The sequence below is a fragment of the Saimiri boliviensis genome, chromosome 9, assembly GCF_048565385.1.
Source record: "Saimiri boliviensis isolate mSaiBol1 chromosome 9, mSaiBol1.pri, whole genome shotgun sequence".
NCBI lineage: Eukaryota > Metazoa > Chordata > Mammalia > Primates > Cebidae > Saimiri > Saimiri boliviensis.
Genome location: NC_133457.1, coordinates 125,431,055 through 125,455,661, shown reverse-complemented (window position 1 = coordinate 125,455,661; position 24,607 = coordinate 125,431,055). Strand labels below are relative to the sequence as shown.

Sequence of the window (24,607 nt, the reverse complement as noted above, 5' to 3'; positions counted from 1 at the left end):
AAAGGCCAGGCGGGGCTGGGCCACACCACCCGGCACTCGCCGGAGAGCAGCGTGCTGCTTTGAAGCCCCTCTGACGGGGGCTGTATATTTACCATGCGTTTGAAATGTACCTCTTCTTCCCTTTGTAGCATCTACAAAGCTTTCCAATTAAATGTCAAGACGACGTTAGTAAGCAATCAAAGACCAAACAAAGGGAAACGGCTTTCCTGTGAAGTCTCAAAAGAAAAGCCGCCTCGCCGAACACATCTGCGATAATGCAGGGTCATGGGCATGCAGCCCTGGCCATCTGGGGAGCTGTGGAGGGGTGCACGGTTTTCTCCCAAATGGCCCTGCCCCAGAAGAAAACACCCCACGAACGTGAGGCAGCAGACCAGCAGCCCCATATTTTGAGGAGCCACAGTGAAGGTGAAAATCAGCTCAGAGCAGGGTATTTCACGACACGTGTGCGATCCTCTGAATTTCCTCGGTGGTGTGCGAGCGTGCTCATCAGCAAGGTGTGCAACCTTCCCTTCTGCAGGCCTCTTCCTGAGTAAGCAAGGCCACTGCACAACAGGCACAAGGCCACACCAGCCCCAGGACGCTCCTTGGGGGCTTCTCCAGGTCCCTGTGGAACCTTCTAGCAGCCATCCAGGCTGGGCCAATGTGAAGCAAAACCCACATCAAATGCTTTATCATGGCGAGATGGTGCGGATGACAGATCGTCTTACTCCTCTGTCAGGACCTGGTGCCTACAGGATCACAGGCAGTGGCTCACAAGACTCACAGCTCAGAACCGGTAGCCCAGGAGGACGCCAGCATCTGGTCTGTGTCTGCCAGGTTTTAGCAGCCAGTGTTTGCTGGAGACGTGTGTTTTGCTTTGAGGTGTCTTTGGTCGACACTGGATCGGGCAGTATGTAGGCTGAGAGTGAAGAGGGGTGGTGGGCAGCCTCTCGGATGGTCCCCTCCCAGGCCGTTTGAAATTCCAACCCTCAGTCACCCCTGCCACATGAACACGGGTTGGAGCCACTTCCCTGGCCTCCTTCTCAGCTCTCTCCTGCTGTGGGAGGCAGTGCCCTGCAGCATGCAGCCCTGAAGGGGCCCAGCCAGCAGCCTCGAAGATGAGGGGGACACAGGTGCCACGGGCAGCCCAACCCTCATCCCCGCCGCAACCCCTCAGAAACCCTGCCAGACTAGGGTGTACGCTGCTAAGTTTGGGGCTGTCATGCAGTAAAAGACAAGGCATACAACCAGTTGACAGAAAGGGATATGAATTCCAAATGCAGCCAGAGATGAGGACATCCCCCAGCAGCATGGGACCCATCTTCAGATGGTCAGGAAGCTCACGGGAAGCCTTCTGCTGTGGGAAGGCCACCACCTCAGGAGAGAGAGGACAGGGCTTCCTCCTGATGGAGCACTGCCCTCCACATCACCAGCACCCACTCTAGTTTATCCGGGAAGCGGGGCTCAGCGGGACGCACCACTACTCACTTGAGCAGCTCCAGCGTGATGGTGCCTCGGGGCTCCGCCTCCACACTCTTGCCCCAGAACTTGAGCTTGGGGTAGATGGAACCATGGAACAGGAAGTCGTGGTTGAGGCCTTCCGAGTGGAACGCACTGACTGGGGGGTGGTGACTGACCTGTTCCGATATAAATCTGAATCCTAAATCTTCCCTAGGTCCAAGAATAAAAAAGAGAAACAGACACATTAATGGCAGCAACATAAAAGAAAGGGCAGCTCAGACATCACGCACAGCCCCTCGTGGGACGCTGGGAAGCAGAGGCCCTCCATGCCACAAGATGTGGTGGAAACACCCGCCGCTCTGACGTCGCACTTGGCCCAACACTGACAACAGACACACACAGCCACAGCTTCCCGAGCACATCTGACCACACAGAGAGGGCAATGGCGTGGGAAGGCCTCCGTCCCCATGCCCTACTCACTCTCCACGGGAGCAGCTGAGCCACAGCGGTGTCTGGCCAGCGGTGCCCAGGGATGCAGGTAGAGAATCACCCCTTACAGACCCCTGACTCCAAACCCTCAGGAACCCTGAGGACTCCCACTGCCTAGGAACTCAGGACCCGAAACCCATTCTGAAGGGCTGCTCCTTGCCTTTCTACAAGGCCCCTGAAATTTCAGTGATGGAATGGCTTATAATCCAAAATGTTCCTGGCCAGGAAACAGGATTTTTAGTATACTCTGTTTTTCAATAAAAAAATGTCAGTTTTTAATTGTTCCGGAACTGTGAATACACCTACAGGTGTAATCATTAAAAATTATAAAAGCTGAACCACATAATTACTAACTTAACTGGAATCAGAATTTCGAATCATTACAGAGGAAGGAAAGTTGAAAAATTAGATTTTAAAAGGTTGCCTCACAAGGTATGTAATTTACAAAATGAATACTTGCCTAAGAAAAGAAAGTGTATTTTTAGCTATAACACATCTGCAGGGATCCAGGGTACCGGGAAAGGACTCAGTGCACATTCATGGCCCCTAACGTGACAGACTGCCAGGGTCTCACGGACACACAGCACACGGCAGACACTGGCAGGGATGATCTGAAGTGAGCGCACGACAGACAGTGTGTGTCGGCATTGAGACGTGCGTGGCCTGCTTCTTGCCACGGAGCAGGAGCTCCGGTCCTGGGGGCAGCCGCGCTCTACCCAGCCCGGGCGGCTTGCATTCCTTTCACCCATGCTGTTTCTTCTCCAGCATCTAGAACTTCTTTCCTATTCTGAGTTACCTTTTTCTTTTCTTTTTTTTTTTTAGATAAAATCTTGCTCTGTCTCCCAGGCTGGAGTACAGTGGCGTGACCTCAGCTCACTGCAACCTTCGCCTCCAGGTTCAAGTGATTCTTCTGCCTCAGCCTCCTGAATAGCTGGGATTACCAGTGCCCACCACCACGCCCAGCTGATTTTGTATTTTTAGTAGAGACAGGGTTTCACTATGTTGGCCAGGCTGGTCTTGAACTCCTGACATAGTGATCTACCCACCTCACCCTCCCAAAGTGCTAGGATTACAGGCATGAGCAACCATGCCCAGCCTGATTTATCTTTTTCAAGATGTTTTAGTAATTTTCTAAGAGCCGGATCCCGTCAGTGCCCTCCGACAGTGGCACAGCACGCTGACCAGAGGAAGGGAAGGCCAGCGGGCAGCAACGGGGATACTGCTCCAGAGAAATACCTAGAAAAGGAAGCACGCTCCACATGAATTCAGAACAGAAGACTCCCTCACAAGGGATTCTTGGGGCCAGTCTTTCCCTTGTCCAGGCCCTAGTCTCCCCATTTCCAGAAGCAGAAGCAGGGCTGCTCCCTGCAGCATGTGCCACGACCCAAAACCGCCCGCTGGACCCTGCCATCCCCACGCCATGCTCTGCCCACGCTAGTCCTGCTTCCTCAAAGGCAGTGAGAGCTTGAGAGCAGGTGCTCGACTGCCCAGTGCCAGCCAACTTCTAAATCAAACAAAAAACACAAAGTTGGCATTCACATACCAGCAGCATGTGGGTAAGAACCAGCAGCTGACCCATCCAGGATGAGCCAGGAACAGATTAGAGTTTGAAGCTGTGACATTTATGTTGCTTCTCCAAACTGCATAGCGATTACATGCAGACGTGCAGGAAAGCCTGCGCTACTAACAGCGGCTCCGCCCCAGATGTCTGACAGCCAGCGCAGACACTCACACCTTCTAGGACAAGGGCGGGCACAGGCTTTGCAACTCTTCACGCACCAGAAGAGAGCCCATTTGGGGCAAACCAAATCCCGCAACCATCTGCTCACTATTGATAAAAATCTGAATCACGGCTGGACACAGTGGCTCACACCTGTAATTCCAGCATTTTGGGAGGCTGAGGCTGGCAGATAACCTGAGGTTGGGAGTTCGACACCAGCCTGGCCAACATGGTGAAACCCCGTCTCTATTGAAAACACAAAAATTAGCTGGGTGTGGGGGTGTGTGCCTGTAATCCCAGCTACTCAGGAAGCTGAGGCAGGAAAATCGCTTAAACCCAGGAGGTAGAGGTTGCAGTGAGCCGAGATTGTGCCACTGCACTCCAGCCTGAGCAACCAAGGGAGATTCCGTCTCAAAAAAAAAAAAAATGATGAGTCATTAATAACACATAAAATACAGTAACAGGCCCCAAAACAGTGACCTGAAGTTTCAAAGAAACTACACTTCTTTGACTCCAAGATGCCATTAATTGCACTGCACACCATTATTTTATGAAAGAAAAAACTGCTGCAAAATGGAACTATGGCATGGCCCAGGTAAGCAGAGGCTCACACCTGTAACCCCAGCATCTGGGAGGCCGAGGTGGGCAGATCACTTGAGCTCAGGAGTTCAAGACCAGCCTGGGCAACATAGCAAAACTCTGTCTCTACTGAAAATACAAAAATTGGCTGGGCATGATGGCTCACACCTGTAATCCAAGCACTTTGGAGGCCAAGGTGGGCAGATCACCTGAGGTTGGGAGTTCAAGACCAGCCTGACCAACATGGTGAAACCCTGTCTTTAAAAAAAAAAAAAAAAAGAAAGAAAATATAAAAATTAGCTGGGCGTGGTGGCACACACCTGTAGTTCCAGCTACTTGAGAGGCTGAAGTGAGAAGATCACTTGCACCCCAGAGGCTGAGGCTGCGGTGAGCCGTGATCATGTTCAGGGGGCTGAGGCTGCGGTGAGCCGTGATCATGTTCAGGGGGCTGAGGCTGCGGTGAGCCGTGATCATGTTCAGGGGGCTGAGGCTGCAGTGAGCCGTGATCATGTTCAGGGGGCTGAGGCTGTGGTGAGCCGTGATCACGTTCAGGAGGCTGAGGCTGCAGTGAGCTGTGATCATGTTCAGGGGGCTGAGGCTGCAGTGAGCCGTGATCATGTTCAGGGGGCTGAGGCTGCAGTGAGCTGTGATCACACCACTGCACTTCAGCCTGGGCGACAGAGTGAGACCCTGTCTCAAAAAAAAAAGGAAAAAGAAACTGACACGTAGAAATGCTACAACATGAAAAATGTGTCTTATAATCAACGAAACACTCTAATTTAGAAAATATCACAGAAAAATGATTATGACATGTTATATTAAATAAAAACAGATACGAACTGACATTATCATATTCTGAAACACACACAAGGAAATCTAACAGAATGTTGACAGTTATTTTTTAGTTTGTATTTTTTTAAAGAGACACATCTGGCTCTGTGGTCCAGGCTGGAGTGCTGCGGCAGGATGAATTCCTGGGCTCAAGTGATCCTCCTGCCTCAGCCTCCCGAGTTGCTGGGATTACAGGCATGAGCCCAGCCAGCTATTGTCTTTTATGGGATTATGCCTGACTTATCTTTTGTACCTGTCTCAACAGTAAACATTTTCTATAAAGAGCACGCTCTTGTAATTAAAAAAAACAAAGACTTCGTAATAAAATAACCCAACAGAATCTCAACTAACCAGAATCCAAATAAGAGGCTAATTGTTTTGGCTCAACTCCCTTTTTCACAGAAAAATAATACAACAAGATAATAAAGGAGCCCACCTTCTCTCCCATCTGCACTCCGCTCCTGGGCAGGGAGGCATGCAGCCCAGCAGCCTGTGGCAAACAGCTTGCATCCTGCACAGCAGACTCGTCTAGATAACCACCCACATCCCTCCAGCAAGCTCCTTCTCCCCAGACGTAGCGAGCTCTGTGCGCTGGGCTACGCCGATGGTGGAAGAGAGAAGGGTGCAGCTGACAGCGCTCTGCCCCTTCCTTCCTCAGAACCACAGCCTAATGCTGTTGCGGAGACAGCGGTTCAGCTGGGCCCCGCGGACCCTCCCTACACATCTGCCTGCAGGCACCTGCACACATCTACAAGAGAATGATGGGGGCCAAGGGCAGTGGAATAAAAATCATTTTAGACATAAGCCACACACCTCTACTCTCTCATCCACAGCTCCCCGGAGCCCCAGCCAGGCTGATCAGTGGCTGAGGAACTAGCACGCTGCCATATACATGCCGTGGTCTGGCCTGCTTTTGACTTCATTTGTTGGTTTGGGTGGGCACTGTCACCTGGGCAGAATTTTCCAGGATGATTCTGTGAATAACCACAGCAGTCCCCAGGCCAATCATGTGGGTGAAGAGAACCCCATCGAGTCTTTCCAGAGGCCCAGCCACAAACAGTGTGATCTGGCGTCTGGCTGGACCTCTGGGGCCAGAGTCCTGGGACTTGGGGTCAGTCTCAGGTCTGTGAGCTGAGTGGGCCAGCAGGGGCAGGAGGGAAGCTGAGGGGACTCCAGGAAGGGATGGTGACGCTCCCTGGAGGAAAGTTCCGTAGGAAGAAATTTCGGGATGTCTGGTGAACTCTCCCTTGGCCAGCGCCATCTGACCGTTCCTGAAACTCCGGAGAGGCCGTGTGGTGGCAAACGTGGCCTCGGGAGTGAACCCCTCTTTGGAATCATTTCTGCCTTTGGATTTACCTGCTCTTTCAATAGCAGTCACGAAATACTTTGGCAAAACAGCCTACTTTTGCTCATAGTACCTGTTTCCGTTTTTGATGAAGCTCACAACCATCCTGCACGTTTCGCAGACGCTGCACCCATACATGGAAGCGTCCAGGCGCGCTGGCTCCAAGCTTGGGTGGAGCACACTAAAGCATCCCATTGCCGCCGCGTCACGTGCACTCAGGCCCGTGGCGTTCTGAGCACAACCCCCGTGCGAAACAGCTCGCCTACAGCAGCCACACACTTTAGTGAGCTCTGAATTCTAAGTTTATTCTCAGACAGAGGAAAAAATGCTGGTCAAAGAATCAAACTCATCTGTTATCCAGGGAATTCTATTTACAAGATATTTATGATGGGGCCTTTTTCCCTTACCTGATTAATTCATACGTTTCTCCCAAGAGCGGGTTAAATGGTTTGCCGGTCCTTTCCCACTGGGAAGCCACAGCCGAAACAGCAAAAGCAGCCACAGACTGTAAATAATCCACAGGGCAGGCAGGAACAGCTTCAGTTAGGAAAAGCGCTGGAGAAGACGGCCTCTCGCGGAGGATGGTAGGTACCTGCTTTCTCTGTGTTACTATTTGCTCTGCGGTGATTTTTCAATTTTCCCCAAGAGGTATGTCTGAGATTATGACTTCCAGGGAACACCCTTCACCACCCACCATTTGCCCAACAGCACAAAAAGAAGGAACTGGGAGCTGCCTTCCAACCCCGGCCCCTTCCTGGCAGATGCTGCAGCAATGTCATTCTGTCCTACGTGCACACAAAGCCACACACACCACACACATGCTGATGCACATGCACACACGCTCCACACATCCATGCATATGAACACACACACCACGCACCCATGCACACACACTCCACACACATGCTGATGCATAAGCACACACACACTCCACACCCATGCACATGGAGACACTCCACACACTCATGCACATGCACACACTCCCCACACCCCATGCACAGGCACACATGCCCATGCACACACGCCCATGCACACACACTCCACACACATGCCCCTGCACACGCACACTCCCCACAGACCCCCACTCCCCACACACGCCCACTCCCCAGACACCCACTCCCCACACGCCCACACACACACTCCACACACGCCCATGCACACACTCCCCACACACGCCCACTCCCCACATGCCCATGCACACTCCCCACACATGCCCATGCACACGCACTCCTCACACGCCCATACACACTCCCCACACATGCCCATGCACACGCACTCCTCACATGCCCATGCACACGCACTCCTCACACGCCCATGCACACTCCCCACACATGCCCATGCGCACGCACTCCTCACACGGCCATACACACTCCCTACACATGCCCATGCGCACGCACTCCTCACACGGCCATACACACTCCCTACACATGCCCATGCACACGCACTCCTCACACGCCCATGCACACACACTCCACACACATGCCCATGCACACACTCCACACACATGCGCATGCACACTCCACACATGCCCATGCACTCCCCACGCGCCCATGCACACGCACTCCTCACACGCCCATGCACACACACTCCATACACATGCCCATGCACACACTCCACACACACGCCCATGCACACACTCCACACATGCCCATGCACACACACTCCCCACATGCCCATGCACACGCACACTACACACTCACCCATGCACATGGACATACACCCCAAAGCACACATTCAGAGAAGTATGTGCCCACAAGCAGGGACACACATAGGTGTGCCCACACTCACACCCTTGTGTTTTACTTTTTTTAGACACAGGGTCTCACTCTGTCACCCAGGCTGGAGTACAGTGGTGCAGTCATGGCTCACTGCAGCCTGTAGCTCCCAGGCACAAGTGATCCTGTCACATCAGCCTCCCAAGTAGCTGGCATTGCAGGCATGCCCCACTGCACCTGGCTAAGTTTAAAAAAAAATTTGTAGAAACGTGGTCTCCCTGTGTTGCTTAGGCTGGTCTCAACCACCGGGAGTGACTCATCCATCTCAGCCTCCTCAAGTGGTGGGATTACAGGCGTGAGCCACCATGTGTGCCCAGCCCACAGTCACACACAAGCACACACACAGGGGCGGTGGTGCAACAGGGTCCAAGAGAAGCCCAAGGGCAGAGCCCACTGCCACCTGCAGCTCCAAAAGGCAGAGACTCCCGGCAGGAGGCGGCAGCAGGAAGCCTCTGGGGCTGCTGAGAGCTCAATGGCGTTTCCTGCAAGTTCTGTCATCATACACATGTGGTGACAGCCGCCAGGCAGGATGGCACTGAGCACTGCGGGGAGCTATGCACACCCTTCTCACACATGCCCAGGACCCAAGCCTGTGTGGCCAGACATGCAATGGTGTAAATTCATGACAAACTCGCACCTGGCACCCCCAAAGCCCACCTGCATCCTCTCCAGGGGCTGGGGCTGGCAGGAGGCCCTGTGGATGAGGTACACATGCTCCATGTACTCTGTGATCCGCTGCAGGAAGCTAAGAGGCTCGTTGAAGGCGATTGGCATCGTGATCTTGGACAGCTCCTGGAAGGATGGGGAAGACACGCTGGTTACTACTGCCCTCCTGACACTGCTGGGCTGCCCCATGCCCCTGCTCTGAGCATCCTTTCACGGAGCTGCAGACTCCAGGGCTGAACGGGATCTTCAAATCCTCCATGGATGGGCTGCCGCCTGCCCCCTCACCCCTGCCCTGTGAGCCTCGGCTGACATCAGACCGAACAGACAATCTGTGCTGGGCCTGGAGAGGTCTCCAGTATGAATCCTCTCTGCCTCCCTAGCCCACTGCCTCATTCCAGACAAGAGACTGCCATAGGGGCTCCTGGACCCTCCCACACCCCCTCCCCAACTCCACATCTCCACCCCACTTCCAGAGTAGTGGTCCAAGGCCAGGCGTGGTGACTCACACCTGTAATCCCAGCACTCTGGGAGGCTGAGGCAAGTGGATCACCTAAGGTTAGGAGTTTGAGACCAGCCTGGCCAACATGGCAAAACCGCATCTCTACTAAAAATATAAAAATTAGCCAGGCATGGTAGCACACGCCAGTAGTTTCAGCGACTGGGGAGGCTGAGGCAGGAGAATCGCTTTAATCTGGGAAGTGAAGGTTGCAGTGAGCCAAGATGGCGCCACTGCACTCCAACCTGGGTGACAGGGTGAGTGAGACTCCATCTCAAAAACAAAAAACAGAACAGTGATTCCAAAGCAGAGCCACTCACACCATTAAAAATAGTCCCTGGCTTCCCGTCACCTCCAGGATGTCTCGGACATGCCTGAACCTGGCGAATGACGCCTCCCATAATGTGGCCCCACACAGCTTTGCCCTAAGGCCTTTCAAGTTGGCAAATGCGCCTCAGGTGTCTGCTCCCAGGCCCTGTGCAGCACAGAGTGGGCGCCTGGGTCAGTGGGAGAAGCTGGGAAGGTGCCAAGGGAGAAGTACCCACAGGAGCCACTCTTCCAGCTGGGCTTCTAGGAAAGGGATCCCAACAGCCGGGTGGCAGGCATTCCAAGAAAGCACAGCTGTGCACCTCGGGGCAGGCTCTTCGGGAAGCTGTGCACCTCGGGGCAGGCTCTTCGGGAAGCTGTGCACCTCGGGGCAGCCAAAGCAGAGGCGGAGGGAGAAGGACAAGGAGAAGATCCAGAGAGGCCGGGAGGGAGCGGGGGAGGAGGTGCCGGTGGCAAGAGGGACAGCGCGGGCTTTGGGGTCTGTCTGCCAGTGGTTCCCAGCCGACACACACGAGCTGCTGAGCCTCTGAGGCTCCTGGTCTGCACCAGGGACTAGGACGGCCCCACCAAGGCCTCAGGACACCACGGGCACTGCTGGGCCACCTGCTCTGCGTCCCAGGGTGGGCAGGGTGTGCACAGCACAGCACCACAAGGATGCACCCGGCTTGGGCCATGAGGTTCCCAAAACTCAGCGTCCGTGCTGGGAGGGGGTCTCTGCTCAGACACTGGGTGGCGGGTGAGCGCAGGGCCCGGGCGGAGGGCACAGGGCAGACGTCCAGAACCTGGGGCCCAGGCTGCTGCGGGGCCGGCAGGCCCAGATGGCGCCAGACACAGGGACTGTGGGGCTCAGGAGGGGTTAGAACTTGGTTCCAACTGAGGCAACCCCAGCATGTGGGTGTGGCCGAGACTGCACAGGGAAATGTGACTGCCAAGGAGAGCAGGAAGAGATGGGACCCTCGTGACTCGGAGCTCAGCACTGTAGGAGCACATGGAAGAGAAAGAAGGAAGCCCCGGAAGAACGAACAGTAAAGCAGACAGATGGGGCAGCATTTGCAATTTACATTCGCCCTCCCGGGCTCTAAACGCCTGCAAAACTACAAGAGGCCATAGCCCACAGCGGCCAGAGATGGGGCCAGGGAGGCCAGGAAGGAAGTGTGGACAGCAGTGGCCCTGAGTGTGGGGAGACGATGCCTCTCTCAGGTCAGGAGAGACGGTATCACAACCGCATGCAGCTCCCACCCAGGAAAGCCCCCGGCTGCTGTGGAAATGCACAGTGATGCAGCCCCACAGAGGTAACTGGGCTGCTTCCAGAAAACTCTACGGCATTTGCCCCCGACCCAGAAGCCCCACTTCTAGGAACCTACCCCACAGAGCCTCAGCCAGACACCCATGCAGGGTTCCTTACTGCAGCACAGCCGGATCCACGAAAGCCCACAAATGACCCACGTGTCCAACAGCAGGGCGCCAGTGAGTGAGCTGGGGCAGCCATGTGAGCACGCCCCACCATTAAAGATTAAGAAGTCGTCCAGGGGAGACGGCTTACACCCGTAATCCCAACACTTTGAGGGGCCAAGGCAGGGAGGATCGCTTGAGGCCAGGAGTTGAAGACTAGCCTGGGCAACAGACTGAGACCCTGTCTCCACAGAAAATTCTGGGAAAGTTAACTGGGCATGGTTGTGGATGCCTGCAGTTCCGGCTACTCCGGAGGCTGAGATGGGAGGTTCACTTAAGCCCAGGAGGTTGAGGTTACAGTGAGCCATGATCCTGCCACTGCGCTCCAGCCTGGGTGACAGAGTAAGACTCAATTTCTAAAAATAAATAATAAATAAATAAATAATAATAAGATTAAGAAGTCACTGCATGTTGCTATGGATATACGGTCGAATTTTAAAAGGTGGAGAAAGCCTCTCATTTACGTAAAGAAGTGAGGAGAAGATACACGTGGAATCAGCTGTGTGATGCATGAAAGACGTGCCCTAAACCTGGCTCCTGGCCACCTGCAGGGAGAGCAGAGGGCACCAGGAGGGGACAGGGACAGGAAACTGACCCTCCTGGAATATACCTTGCTTGATAAATTTGAGGCAGAACCTATTATTTAAAGAAAGTAGGCCAGGCGCGGTGGCTCAAGCCTGTAATCCCAGCACTTTGGGAGGCCGAGGCGGGTGGATCACGAGGTTGAGAGATCGAGACCATCCTGGTCAACATGGTGAAACCCCGTCTCTACTAAAGGTGCAAAAAATTAGCTGGGCATGGTGGTGTGTGCCTGTAATCCCAGTTACTCAGGAGGCTGAGGCAGGAGAATTGCCTGAGCCCAGGAGGCGGAGGTTGCGGTGAGCCGAGATCGCGCCATTGCACTCCAGCCTGGGTAACAAGAGCGAAACTCCGTCTCAAAAAAAAAAAAAAAAAAGAAAGTAAAATTTTAAGAAGTCACATCTAAATATCAAAAATGAAACAAATGAACCTATGTCATTCCCTTGGTGGCACTATCACCCAGAGAGGTGCCCAGATGGTTTGAAAACACTGGCATCTGAGACAGGCCCTGAAGACAAAGACAGCTGCAGCAGCCACAAACATGCTGTCTCAGCACGTCGCCGTCAGCAGCAGACCGGTCCCGCGGGTATGTGGGGCAAAGTGAGTGAGTCACGACTATGTTCCAGTCTCAATCCATCCTCCCCAGGGCTGCCGCAACAGGGACTGTCAGTGAGGGAGAGACACAGACAGACGACCAAGGGGTTAGGTGGAGCCTGTTGGCCCCAATTTGAGGCATCACTGAAACAAACAAAAACACAGTTCCGAGCTGTAGGACAGACCTCACAGTAAGACCACGCCAGTGGCCTCCCGAGAGCCCGGCCGGAGTCCCGAATTCTCCTCCTGTTGCTGGACAAGTAGCTGATTCCAGACCCCAGACAGTAAGGGCATAGGAAAGGTCTGAAGCTCCTTTTGTAAAGGACTCCAGGCCACCTTGAAGAGACTCTCACTGGCCAAAGGTGGAACAATGTGTGGAAGACATCCACTAGGCTAAACACTAGGAGGCAAACCAGAGACAAACGAGCTGGTGACACGAGTCACACTGGATGATGCCAGTGAACTAACACGTCATGTGAAAAGTTAAAGAGGAGGAACTGCTCACCGGGCCTGGCTTTCCTACACAAACTGTATTTACAGCAAAGAAGGGAAACTCCTCACTACAATATCCCAGGAGATCAATAAAGGGTCATCACGTTGGCACGGCTCCAACTAGCAACTCTTTGTGAGTTACTGGACCCATGCTGAGTGCCCACAGCCTTTTTTGTTTGTTTGTTAGAGACAGGGTCTCACTCTGTCACCCAGGTTGGAGTGCAGTCATGTGATCACCGCTCACTGCAGCCTCAACCTCCCAGGCTCAAGCGATCCTCCCATCAACCAACCGAGCAGCTGGGACCCCGGGCATACGCCATCATGCCCGACTAATTATTTTTTGTAGAGAGGGGATCTCACTTTGTTGCCCAGGCTGGTTCTGAACCCCTGGCCCGAAGTAATCCTCTCACCTCAGCTTCTGACAGTGATTACAGGTGTGAGCCACCACACGCCTGGCCTGCTCACGGCTTTTAAATTCAGAGAAAGCAACAAAAAGGCTTCCTGACAGACACAAACGAGGTCCACACACACGACCGCAGACACAGAAGGCGGCACGTCAGACCACGGGACATCTGAACACAGGGCAGGTAACGAGGTCCACACACACGACCGCAGACACAGAAGGTGGCACGTGAGACCACGGGACATCTGAACACAGGGCGAGTATCTGATGATTCCCCCAAAACCTCCAGAGGTGACTGTTCGGAAGTGAAGGGTGCGGGGTGAAGCCCATCTGCGAGGCCCCTCCCAGTGCCAGTGCTGCAGGCCCGCATGCAAGTTCTACCTCAACCCCTCCATGATCCTTACCTAGGAAATGCAACTGACGTCATTTCATGTTGTCGAAAAAATGCCTTTGGTCCTAGAACACTTTTTTTTTTTTCTTTTTTTTTTTTGAGGCGGAGTCTCACTATGCCACCAGGCTAGAGTACAGTGGCACCATCTCAGCTCACCGCAACCTCCATCTCCTGGGTTCACATGATTCTCCCACCTCAGCCTCCCAAGTAGCCGGAACTAGAGGTGCGTACCACCACCCCCAGCTAACTTTCATATTTTTAGTAGAGACAGAGTTTCACCATGTTGGCCAGGATGGTCTCGATCTCTTGACCTTGGGATCCATCTGCCATGGCCTCCCAAAGTGCTGGGATTACAGGCATGAGCCACCGGCTACCAGCCTTTTTTCTTTTTTTTGGTGGATCACCTGAGGTTGGGAGTTCGAGACCAGCCTGACCAACATGGTGAAACCCTGTCTTTTTTTCTTTTTTAAGAGATGAGGTTTCCCTCTGTCATCCAGGCTGGAGTGCAGTGGTGAAATCCTAGTTCACTGCAGCCTCAAACTTCTGGCCTCAAGCCATCCTCCCGTCTCAGCCTCCAGAGTGAGTGAGACTACAGACATGCACCACTGGCTAATTAAAAAAAGTTTCTTTTTTTGCAGAAGTCGGTCTCACTATGTTGCCCAGGTGCTGGTCTCAAACCTGGCCTCAAGCAATCCTCCTCCCTCAGGTTTCCAAAGCACTGGGTTACAGGCATGAACTACTGTCACACCCAGCCTATCTTAGAATTTAAAAGAGTCAAAATTAGGCGATTTGTCAAAAGACATTCATCATCTATACCAAGACAGATACTTTTATCAAGACCTGAATTATCCACATAGTCAAAAATGTACAAAAAACACTGCTGAAAGAAAAAAAAAATCTCAAATGCTTTATTTTAAAAGAAACATACGGATATATACAGAAATACAGAAGTGTATGCATCAGCATTAGCACGCACACTCGTATTTTCCAGCCCTGTCTGCTGAGAGGGCCTGCAGGCAATGATTCCTCAGCAGCAACAACTCGCCCAGCACCTGGCCGGGGCCCAAATACCGTTACCCAGTGAACGGGCTCCCAGAGAAGTAGCCGATTCCAGGGTTAAGGCGAGGAGAATATAAACTGAACGGCAGCATCCTTTAGTGCCTGAAATACGTGTTCAGAACAGGATGGGGTTCAGCAGAAGGGGAAAGGGAGGCCCACAGAATGGGAAAGCCAACCTGGAAGAACTCCCAACGCCAAAGGCGGAACACTGCGAGCAGATGTGCAAATAGGGACTATACCGGAGTTCAACTAACAGAATAACACACGTGCTCATGAGTCCACACGAACACAAACACTGACTGAATAAATATATATCTAGGGGAGGAGGCACAGTTCTCTTTTACAGAAGAATTCCAATTAATAAAGGTAGAAGGAGGAACAAAAATAGAAAATCACCATTAGAATGATTTCAGTAAAACCCACCAACAGACGCTAAAATTGGCAGGCAGAATCCAAGTGTCTTCCCCAAAACCCTGATTACAAAGAGAAACGTGGCAACTCTGCAGTGGAGACACTGGACCAGGTTAACAGCCCCACGAACCGACACGTGGCTGTCAGAGCCCCTCAGACAAGGCCCGGGCAAAGGGACCTCACTTCTGTGAGTGCCAGAAACACAGAACCTCGATCCAAGAAGAAAACATCAGACAAACCCAAGGCAGGGAAAAGTCTTCTAAGTAACAGACCAGGGGCAGCTGCCACCAAGTGGAGGAGCCCAAATGCCACGAGGGTCCTGGGACAGGAAAGGACGTCCGGGACGCTGAGGAGACGCGGGCGACACGCGGAGGTAAGGCGCGTTCCCTCGCTTTGGTCACTGAGCTACGGTTATTTCAAGAGATGCCGGCACTGGGGGAGCTGGCTGAGGGCTTTATGGAAATGCTCTGTGCTATTCTGGGATTTTCCGTTTAAGTCTAAAATTATTTCAAAATTAAAAGTTGAGAGAAAGTGAAGTCCCTGCGGGGAAAAAGGACTAGAACGGGTAAGAGCAAAAGATCACCGGCACCGGGAGACGCGGGCTGAGCAACAGCGACGCGAACTCGCAGGCCGTCTGACTGGAGTTTTCGGTCGTGAGCGCTGACGGTCAACAGGACCGTGCCGGTGGCGCAGGACACCACTCCTTTGCGAGGCACAGCCTGGGTTCTCAGTCAGGGCCCTCATTACCAGCTGGATTTTCTGTCCCAAACCCTGAGCAACTGACAAAGGCTGACGCCCCTCCACGTGCAGCTCAGCATGTGGCCAAGGAGGGCACCAGGGAAACCCCACCCACCTAGCTACACAGGACACCGGGCTAGACGGGTGCCCCCAGGACAGTTCTTACGTCCCGTGTTTCACACAGGACCTCGCCCCCAGAGGTGTTTGTTCTTTCCGTTTTACTGTCTTAATCTCATGCTGTTTGTAAACATGAGAGCACTTTCTTTTTTTTTTTTTTGAGACAGAGTTTCGCTCTTGTTACCCAAGCTGGAGTGCAATGGCCCAATCTCGGCTCACCGCAACCTCCGCCTCCTGGGCTCAGGCAATTCTCCTGCCTCAGCCTCCTGAGTAGCTGGGATTACAGGCACGCGCCACCATGCCCAGATAATTTTTTGTATTTTTAGTAGAGACGGGGTTTCACCATGTTGACCAGGATGGTCTCGATCTCTCAACCTCGTGATCCACCCGCCTCGGCCTCCCAAAGTGCTGGGATTACAGGCTTGAGCCACCGTGCCTGGCCGAGAGCACTTTCTTAAACTGCCAGCACTGCAAGACATTCCCAGGCGTCAGGGGTGCAGCCCCACGCATGAGCACGGGCCCCGGACTCACCAGGCCGACACACTTCTTCAGGATGGTCCACACGCTGAAGTCGCTTCTGCTGAACATGGGGGCCGGCAGTGACGTCCTGCGGGAGCACCGAAGGGGTGCACGTGGGTGAATTCAGCGCACGACTCGGACCACTCAAGGCGGCTTTGCTCAGTGACCCCTTCCCTTACATTTTAATGCCTAAACACCGGCATTTCTGTGATCCGGCATGCCTAGGGCCACGGGGACCCGACTGCTGCTGGGCCCAGCAGGCTTCCACACCAGCACTCTGGAGGGCCTCCTGGGAATGGCCGTGATAACAAAGACGACTCTGCAGTCTTGGCCCTCAGTGGCTGCACTTTGGTTTCCTCCCAGAACTGGGGGACAGGGCGGCGCAGGACGGAGTCCCTCTGCCTGCACAGCCCACCACCTTCTGGGGTCTCCTGCTGGGTCCCAGGGCAGCTGCCAGACCTCAGGCAGAGGTCAGCCTATGAGGGCACCAAGAGTGACCCAAATTAAAAGCTTTTCAGCCCTTTAAACATGGGTTTGCTTTCCTGAGAAGTGTTTTTGTCAGGCAATCTTCCAGTCAGCTGCAATGCGGAACCCACATGATCACGCCTGTACCTGGAGACCCTCACCCCCACCACTGCTCACCTCTGATCAACCAGGGGGCCACTGACCCAGGGGGCCCTGGTCTTGGGAGCACCTGGAGACATACACTTGGATTTGGGGAAAGGCGCGCCAGAACTGCAGAGGGCGCCACAGAGTGGGGGCAGCGAAGGTGCTGCAGAGGGTGGGCCCGCGGCTCCCTGCTGCTCATAGCCCTGCAGGGACACCCCATGGCTTTCCTGCTGAACTCCCATTTCACGGAAGCTGCCTTGAGGGGCATTTCTGCCTTGCTCCCAGCAGACCTCCAGGGCAAGGAAAGCAGGTGCTCTTGCCTGCTCTGGTCCTGAGCTACGCCCCAGGAATGCCAAGTCGGGGCAGCTGGGTCAGGACACACTACTGGTGTCAGGCGGCAGGAGGGAGAGGACACAGCAGCTGTGAGGCAAGGCAGAAAAGAAAACAAACATCTGCTGAGTGTCAGGCCCCGGCAGTGGGAGCCAGCACTCCACCGCTGTTCGTGCACTGGAAAGCGTTCAGTGCACCTTGTGATTCGGGGGGTGCCACCAGGAGGGGAACGTGGCTCTGCAGAGGGTCAGGTCACACCGCCCCGAGGATACAACCTTACAGGGAGATGGGATGCACAGAACTGCAGACACGAAGGAGGAGGACAGAGGCCCCGGAGCGAGGGAGCAGGCGCGCCTGAGGACCTGAGAGAGGCCCCTGCGGCCAGGACTGGAGGCAAGAGGGCTTGGGGAGCCGGACCCACATGAGCGTTCAGGGCCAGGGCCAGGGCACAAGGCCAGGGTGCTGGCCTTCAACCTAAGAGGACAGTGAGCACACAATGCAGTGTCCAAGGCATGTCATTTCTCCCAGTAAAACAGTGCTGCTCACAGTTCTGTAGGACTAGGAGTGTGAGGCCGCCATGCGGCCATTAGGCACACAGTGCCAGGTCCAGATCTGTCTTTTGTAAAATGCCTCTGGCCTGGGCACGGTGGCTCCCACCTGTAATCCCAGTACTTTGGGGGGCCGAGGCAGGTGGATCACTTGAGGAGTTTGAAACCAGCCTGGCCAACATGGTGAAACCCTGTCTCTACTAAAAATACAAAAATTAGCCAGGTGTGGTGGCGCACGTCTGTTAAGTCCAGCAACTCAGGAGGGTGAGGCAAAATCCCCTGAACCTGGGAGGCAGAGGCTGCAGTGAGCCGAGATTGCACCACTGCACTTTAGCCTGGGCGACTGGGTGACAGAGTGTGACTCCATCTCAAAAACGATACATACATGCATACATAAATGTCTCTGTAAATAAGAGGCAGAGCTGCAGAGGCCACTCTGGAAACAAGGGTGGTGGGGTACACAGGCATGGGACAGAGGAGATGGAAGAACTGAAGGACCCAACATCATTTAAAATGACCACAGTCATGGCTGGAGAACAGAGAGCGGGGGTGAGACACGAACAAACAACAGGTGAGATGCAGACGTGGGCGCCGGTGGGGACGCACCAAGCAGGCATGTGGGCCTACAGCTCAAAGAAGAGCCTGACACCAGGCTGGAGCAGCTCCCTGCAGCCGAGACACACATGGGCAGCTGTGCCTAGAGCCCACACCACAGTACTGCCAACTCCAGGGCCACTGTCTGCCCCATCGACAGCTTGTCCTGCCTTCCTGCTTCTACCAACAAAGACTGACGACTTCTTCCCTTTTATTTTTGAGAGAGGGTCTTGCTTTGCTACCCACACTAGAGTCCAGTGGCACCACCATAGCTCACCAGGGCCTCGAACTCCTGGGCTCAAGGGATCCTCCTGACTCAGCCTCCCAAGTAGCTGGGACCATAGGCGTGCACCACCATGCTCAGCTAATTATTCTAATTCTTTTGTAGAGGTGGGGTCTTGCCATGTTGTCCAGGCTGGTCTCCAACTCCTGGGCTCAAGTGAGCCACCTGACTCAGCCTCCCCAAGTGCTGGCATTACAGGCGTGAGCCACCGTGCCCAGCCACAGACCAAAGACTTCTCATCATGGCCACTGTCTTCGGACTCTACCTACATGAAAATGAATGAGGTGGAGGAGGAAAGGGAGTGCAGCCGTGCTACATCAAGCAGCTTAAACCTTTCTTGTCCTACAGGGTCAGAGACCAACACACTGCAATAGAACTCCGGGGAGAAGAGGGTGAGCTTCTTGTGGACGGCAGAACAGGCAGGTCTGTAGGAAATCAGCAAGGGGCCTGTCAATCAAAACACCTGGTACTGTTTTCCAGGCCCTGTCGAAGCCGGGGTCCCCCTGAATCCTCCCACGGCAAGTCCAGAAGGCAGCAAGGGGAGTGGAGGCATTTCTTAGATGGGGAAAGGCACTGCCCCAAAAGCTGCCATCTGCTGATTCCAGGAGCCAGGCAGAGAGGCACCGAGTCTCTAAGAGCCCTTGCTGGCGGGACACAGGAGCTATAGGGGTGCCGCTGCAGCTCAACGCTCGTGAGGGCTGAGGTACTGCAGAGCACTGTGGGGTAGAAACAGATGTCAGAGAACATACCTGTGCTTCTGAATTCCATTCTCTTGAGAGGGCCTCTCCCCAGTTTTCCCAATCCTGTTATGTTTGCTGGTGTCCAAGTCAATCATTCCTGTGACCTTCTGATTTGCCTCTGAAAATTCCCCGGAAGAGTTATCAGAATCAAAGCCTGGGTGAGACAAGAAAATGGTAATTTTCGCTGGACCTGGAAGATATAAAACCCTACCTCGAAAATTCTGACTGTGCAGATTACTAAAGCTCAACGTTGCGCTCAATGGATACATTTGGAAGAATTCACGCTGCTCCCCCAAAAGGAGAGGAGGGGCAGAGAGAACAGGAGCACGCCAGGGCGCTCCCTCCTAAGAACGCCACTCCCAGCGTGGGAGTTCCTCCCATGCTTGTGACGTGAGGTCCAGTCCCAGGCCACGAGTTTCATCTTCCGGAAGGAACCCTTTCATCATTTTAGACTGCGACTTACACGCTCTGGGTGGGGCCCTTCTATGGGATTCAACCCACCCCAAGGCTACAAGGCGTCCACTGTGGCTCAGGGCTTGTGACCAAGCCCTGCATCTTGGTCTGAAATGCGCCTCCTGACGATGTTCCAAGGGAGAGCACCCTAGCACGCAGAGGCACCACTCAACTGCACCAGCCAGGGAGCAATCATAGAAACGCCACATGTGTGGCTGGACTCGCAGTGGACTCTGGGTGAAGGGGGACTCCGGAGAAGGAGCTCTTTAGAATCTGGTGAAATGCAGCCGTGCACACGGTCCTGGACCAAAAGTCCCAGAGAAGAAATGGCCGCTGCCCCGGCGGTGCTCCAGGGCCCTTCCCCATAACAGAACGGGCAACTGGGGAACAGGAACATTCGTCTCCCTTCAACTCTTGTCAGTCCAAGTCACTGGAATGGCCAAGTCCTGCTCCACATCTGGCTGGAGTCGGGGTTGGGGCCCCATGATGAGTCAATTCTGTGAGGGGCTCTGGGCCTGCGGGAGCCGGTGGCCACCAACGCTTCCAGGGGCTGAGGGCTCCACGCGGGGGGCCCAGGCCCAGGAGGGTCAGGTGGACGACTACGGTCAGACCTCACACGCAGGCGGGTCTGCTACAGGCTCCATGAGAACAAACCAGGCTGCTGTGTCTATCCCTCCAGACCTGCAGAGCTCATCCATAAAGGCAGTGCTGGGGTGGATGGCACCGTGATTTTGAGAGGACGGGTTAGAAAGGGGTCCTGAAATGGCCCACGGTTTCTGAAATAGCCCGCCACCTCTTGTGTTTTGCTATCCGTCCCAAAAGCAACATCTGTAACTCCTCACTCTGAAGTTACCTTGAAAGCATTCCCCACTTAAGGGAATCCCGTGGGGCAGGAGCTGCCCCCGCCCGGAAGAATAAGCAGCACCTCCCGGGCAGCCGCTGCAGGCTCTGATTCAGCCAATGCTACATGGACGGCTCCACGACACTCTTAAGACACAACAAGCAGTTATTACAGAGAAACAGAAAACGCAGATGCAGGGGAGGAGGTTGCGTCACCTATCACCGGCTCCCTCCGAAAGACCCGCTTTCACAGAGCCCTCTGCGTTCACAGCCCTCAACCCCATACACACTGCACACGTTCTCCAAACCTTTCCTTTGAAAGGCACTGAGTCTTAGACAAATTAAATGCCTAATGAAGTCATTCATTTAAGAACTGCTTAGTTCACATGCTTTTCAGATGAGACTCAGACGAATCACAGGCGGTGAAGGAGTCAAGAGTCTGCCTCTTACATGGGTATTTCATTGCAGTAAGAGACTCAGCGGTTTTCTCCTTCCATTATTTGTTCTGAAGCCCAAGAAGTGAGGGGAGAAATTATTGTCACCTAGACGTCTGTCCCTTCCACCTTACCCTGGGGAACACACGCAGAGGCCCTCTGTGCAGCAGAGCCCCGCAGCCCCACACCCGCTATGGCTCCTAGGATGGCAGAGTCCAGGCGAGCTCCGCATTACACACAGCTCGGGCCTCTGGGAAGTCACAGCAAACTGACTCAAAATGCTCAGAGGTGTTTGGAGAAGTATCAGTCACACCAAGACCTATGAGACTCCTGGGAGAGGAGGAACCTCAAGGCTGCGCTCTCTGTGACAGACGTGGAGTTCCACTCAAGAGCGAGGCAGCCCAAGGGTGTGAGTGCCTGACCACCCCTCCACTGCGTGGGATTTAGCAGAGAACACAGAACGACCGCTGATGAGGTGCCCACTCCACAGATTCTCCTCTGGGAGCACATCCGAGGAACACAGGCTGCAGGAACCCAGCTACGAAGTCGTGGAGCGTGACTTAGTAACTGAGCCTCTGAAGGTGGAAGGCGCACACGGCAGAGCAGCATTTCCTGGGATTCTGGGTAAGAGGAAGTCGGCCATCTTGGGCTGCCAGTACAAGCACAGCCTCAAACACTCAGCTCGCTCTGGCAGGGCCACAGACCGGAGGCGCCACCAGAGCCATCGTTGTGTCCTCAGGGCATGGCCAGAGACCCTCCTGACACAACTGCTCTGGCAAGGCCACGGGCCGGAGGCCACAGGGCACAGAACCACAGGGCATGGAGCCATCAGCGTGTCCTCAGGGTGTGGCCACAGAGACCTCTACCGGTCCCTGGGCCGCAGCAACTGCAGAAGCGCTTCTAAAGATTGTCACGAATTCCCGGCCTGCGGCCACATTTCCAAAGCCACTCCTTTCTGATCCCAACACCTAAGGACAAGGGAACGCCTGGATAATCTCCTGATGCCCCTGCCCGCTAGCTATGGTCCTTCCCCAAAAAACCAAGTGAAATTCCAGATCTGATTCTGAGTGCAGAGAGTGGAAACCGAGCGTGAGGACCTGACAGACATGAGCTCAAAGGGGGTCAGGGCTCCTCCCAGTGCCAGGGAGAAGGGGCGGCTCTGGGAGGTCCATCTGCTAGCCCCGCCTGCCCTTCCCTACCCACGAGCCCAGCAACACACTCTTCATTTCCGTCTTTTATTCAGAGTGACTGGACTCCAAAACACATTCTTTTCAATGAGGCCACAGGATTTCACTCGGACTACAATCGGTGCTGTGCTTTAAACCGCCGTGCGAAGGTGGCAAACAGAGGAACATGACTGCACGCTGCGGCTGTGCGGGCTGCAGGGCCAGCGGGGTGACTGCCTGATGGGGTGCCTTAAGCAGGGCCAAGCAAGACGGAGCCATCAGATCCGTAACGTTCCCATCACGCAGCAGGAATAACAGAAGACAAATGGAGCCAAATGAAACATCTGCAGCCCAGGACACTCTTCTGAAGACTTAAGCCCTGTCGGCCAGAGTCAAGGTTTTCCCCCATCTGAGATGCGTGTCAGGCTGTGTTGAACAGTCTGAGTCTGGGATTGTGAACATTCACCCGTGCACGGCTCTGCTGAGCCACCTTCACGCCCCAAATGCCAAGGCCAGCATCTGAGTCCAGGGACGTCCACTCTTCCATTACGACCCAGTTGGTTCCCTTTCAACTCACCTGTGACGGCATCAAAGAATTCTTCCTCCCCGTTCATCCTTCAGCAGCCGGCCTCCACTGCCCCTGACGTGCAGTCTTCTACTGAACCATCATATCTGACCCACATCTACAGTGTAAGAACTTTATGAACTTTCGCTTGGAAAAATCCAATAGACACTGAAGATCTAAAGGGAAAAAAATGTTTGCATACTTAGCTTCAGAAGTTTCACGGTGTAGAAACATTTAAAATACCCACTCACCATCCTAAAATCAATCTAAATTACATGTAAGCAAATCAGTATAAATTAACTATCACATCACAAACATGATTTCAAAAACTAAATGAGAGGAAACATTTATAATGTAAGATCAATCAATAAATAACAGACCAAGGCCGGGCGCGGTGGCTCAAGCCTGTAATCCCAGCACTTTGGGAGGCCGAGGCGGGTGGATCACGAGGTTAAGAGATCGAGACCATCCTGGTCAACATGGTGAAACCCCGTCTCTACTAAAAATACAAAAAATTAGCTGGGCATGGTGGCGCGTGCCTGTAATCCCAGCTACTCAGGAGGCTGAGGCGGGAGAATTGCCTGAACCCAGGAGGCGGAGGTTGCGGTGAGCCGAGATCGCGCCATTGCACTCCAGTCTGGGTAACAAGAGCGAAACTCCGTCTCAAAAATAAATAAATAAAAATAAATAAATAAATAAATAAATAACAGACCAATAAGCGCTCCTATGAGAACAGCTGTTTCAAAACAGCATTATCGGCCTGTCCTGGGGGCTCACGCCTGTGTTCCGGTACTTTGACAGGCCAAAGTGGGGGGATCACTCGAAGCCAGGAGTTCGAGATCAGCCTGGCCAACACAGTGAAACCCTGTATCTACTAAAAATGCAAAAATTACCCAGGCATGGTGATGCATGCCTGTAGTCCCAGCTACTTGGGAGGCCGAGGCGTAAGAATCTCTTGAACCCAGGAGGCAGAGACTGCAGTTAGCTGAGATCGCGCCACTGCACTCCAGCCTGGGTGACGAAGTGAGACTCTGTCTCGAAGTAAATAATAAACAAAATAAAAAGCATTATCTATAGTTATATAAGAAATAATAAAATATTAATTTGGGAAGCCACGGGGAGAGGTCAGGTACGGTGGCTCACCCCTGTAATCCCAGCACTCTGGGAGGCCAAGGCAGGTGGATCACCTGAGGTCAGGGGTTCAGAGACCAGCCTGGTCAACATGGTGAAACCCCATCTCTACTAAAAATACAAAAATTAGCCAGGTGTGGTGTTGGGCACCTGTAACCCCAGCTACTCAGGTGGCTGAGGCAGGAGAATCGTTTGAATCCGGGAGGCAGAGGTTGCAGTGAGCCGAGATCACGCCACTGCACTCCAGCCTGGGCGACACAGCAAGACTCGATCTCAAAAAAAAAAAAAAAAAAAAGAAAAGGAAAGAAAAGAAAAGAAAAGAAAAAAAGCCATGCGGGCAGTTGAAATGAGCAGATTAGCTTCAGTGAGGTTCAAACACAGCTCAGGACGTTTTGCAGAAAATCACCGCAAACATTCACCAGAGGCTAAAGTAGCTGCGGGTCACGGAAAATTACGTCTAAAATGTGACATCTCCCTGAAACCAATGTTCT

The 24,607-nt window shown here is 53.7% G+C and overlaps 1 protein-coding gene across 6 annotated transcripts in view; it reads right to left on the bottom strand.

The window, feature by feature from the left end:
• The window catches only part of OSBPL2 (oxysterol binding protein like 2), a 58,619-nt gene that overhangs the window by 14,540 nt on the left and 19,472 nt on the right, over nt 1-24,607 (bottom strand). For 4 of the 6 annotated variants that reach the window (XM_074406744.1, XM_039479586.2, XM_039479585.2 and 1 more), the window contains 6 exons: nt 22,998-23,161; nt 19,537-19,681; nt 16,436-16,511; nt 8,837-8,971; nt 6,812-6,909; nt 1,468-1,650 (listed from right to left, as the gene is read on the bottom strand). In XM_074406744.1, the coding sequence (XP_074262845.1) occupies nt 1,468-1,650; nt 6,812-6,909; nt 8,837-8,971; nt 16,436-16,511; nt 19,537-19,681; nt 22,998-23,034 (674 nt within the window). In that variant the 5' untranslated portion in view covers nt 23,035-23,161. The remainder of the gene's footprint in view (nt 1-1,467; nt 1,651-6,811; nt 6,910-8,836; nt 8,972-16,435; nt 16,512-19,536; nt 19,682-22,997; nt 23,162-24,607) is intronic. The other 2 variants (XM_074406745.1, XM_074406746.1) reach the window with 1 other exon arrangement.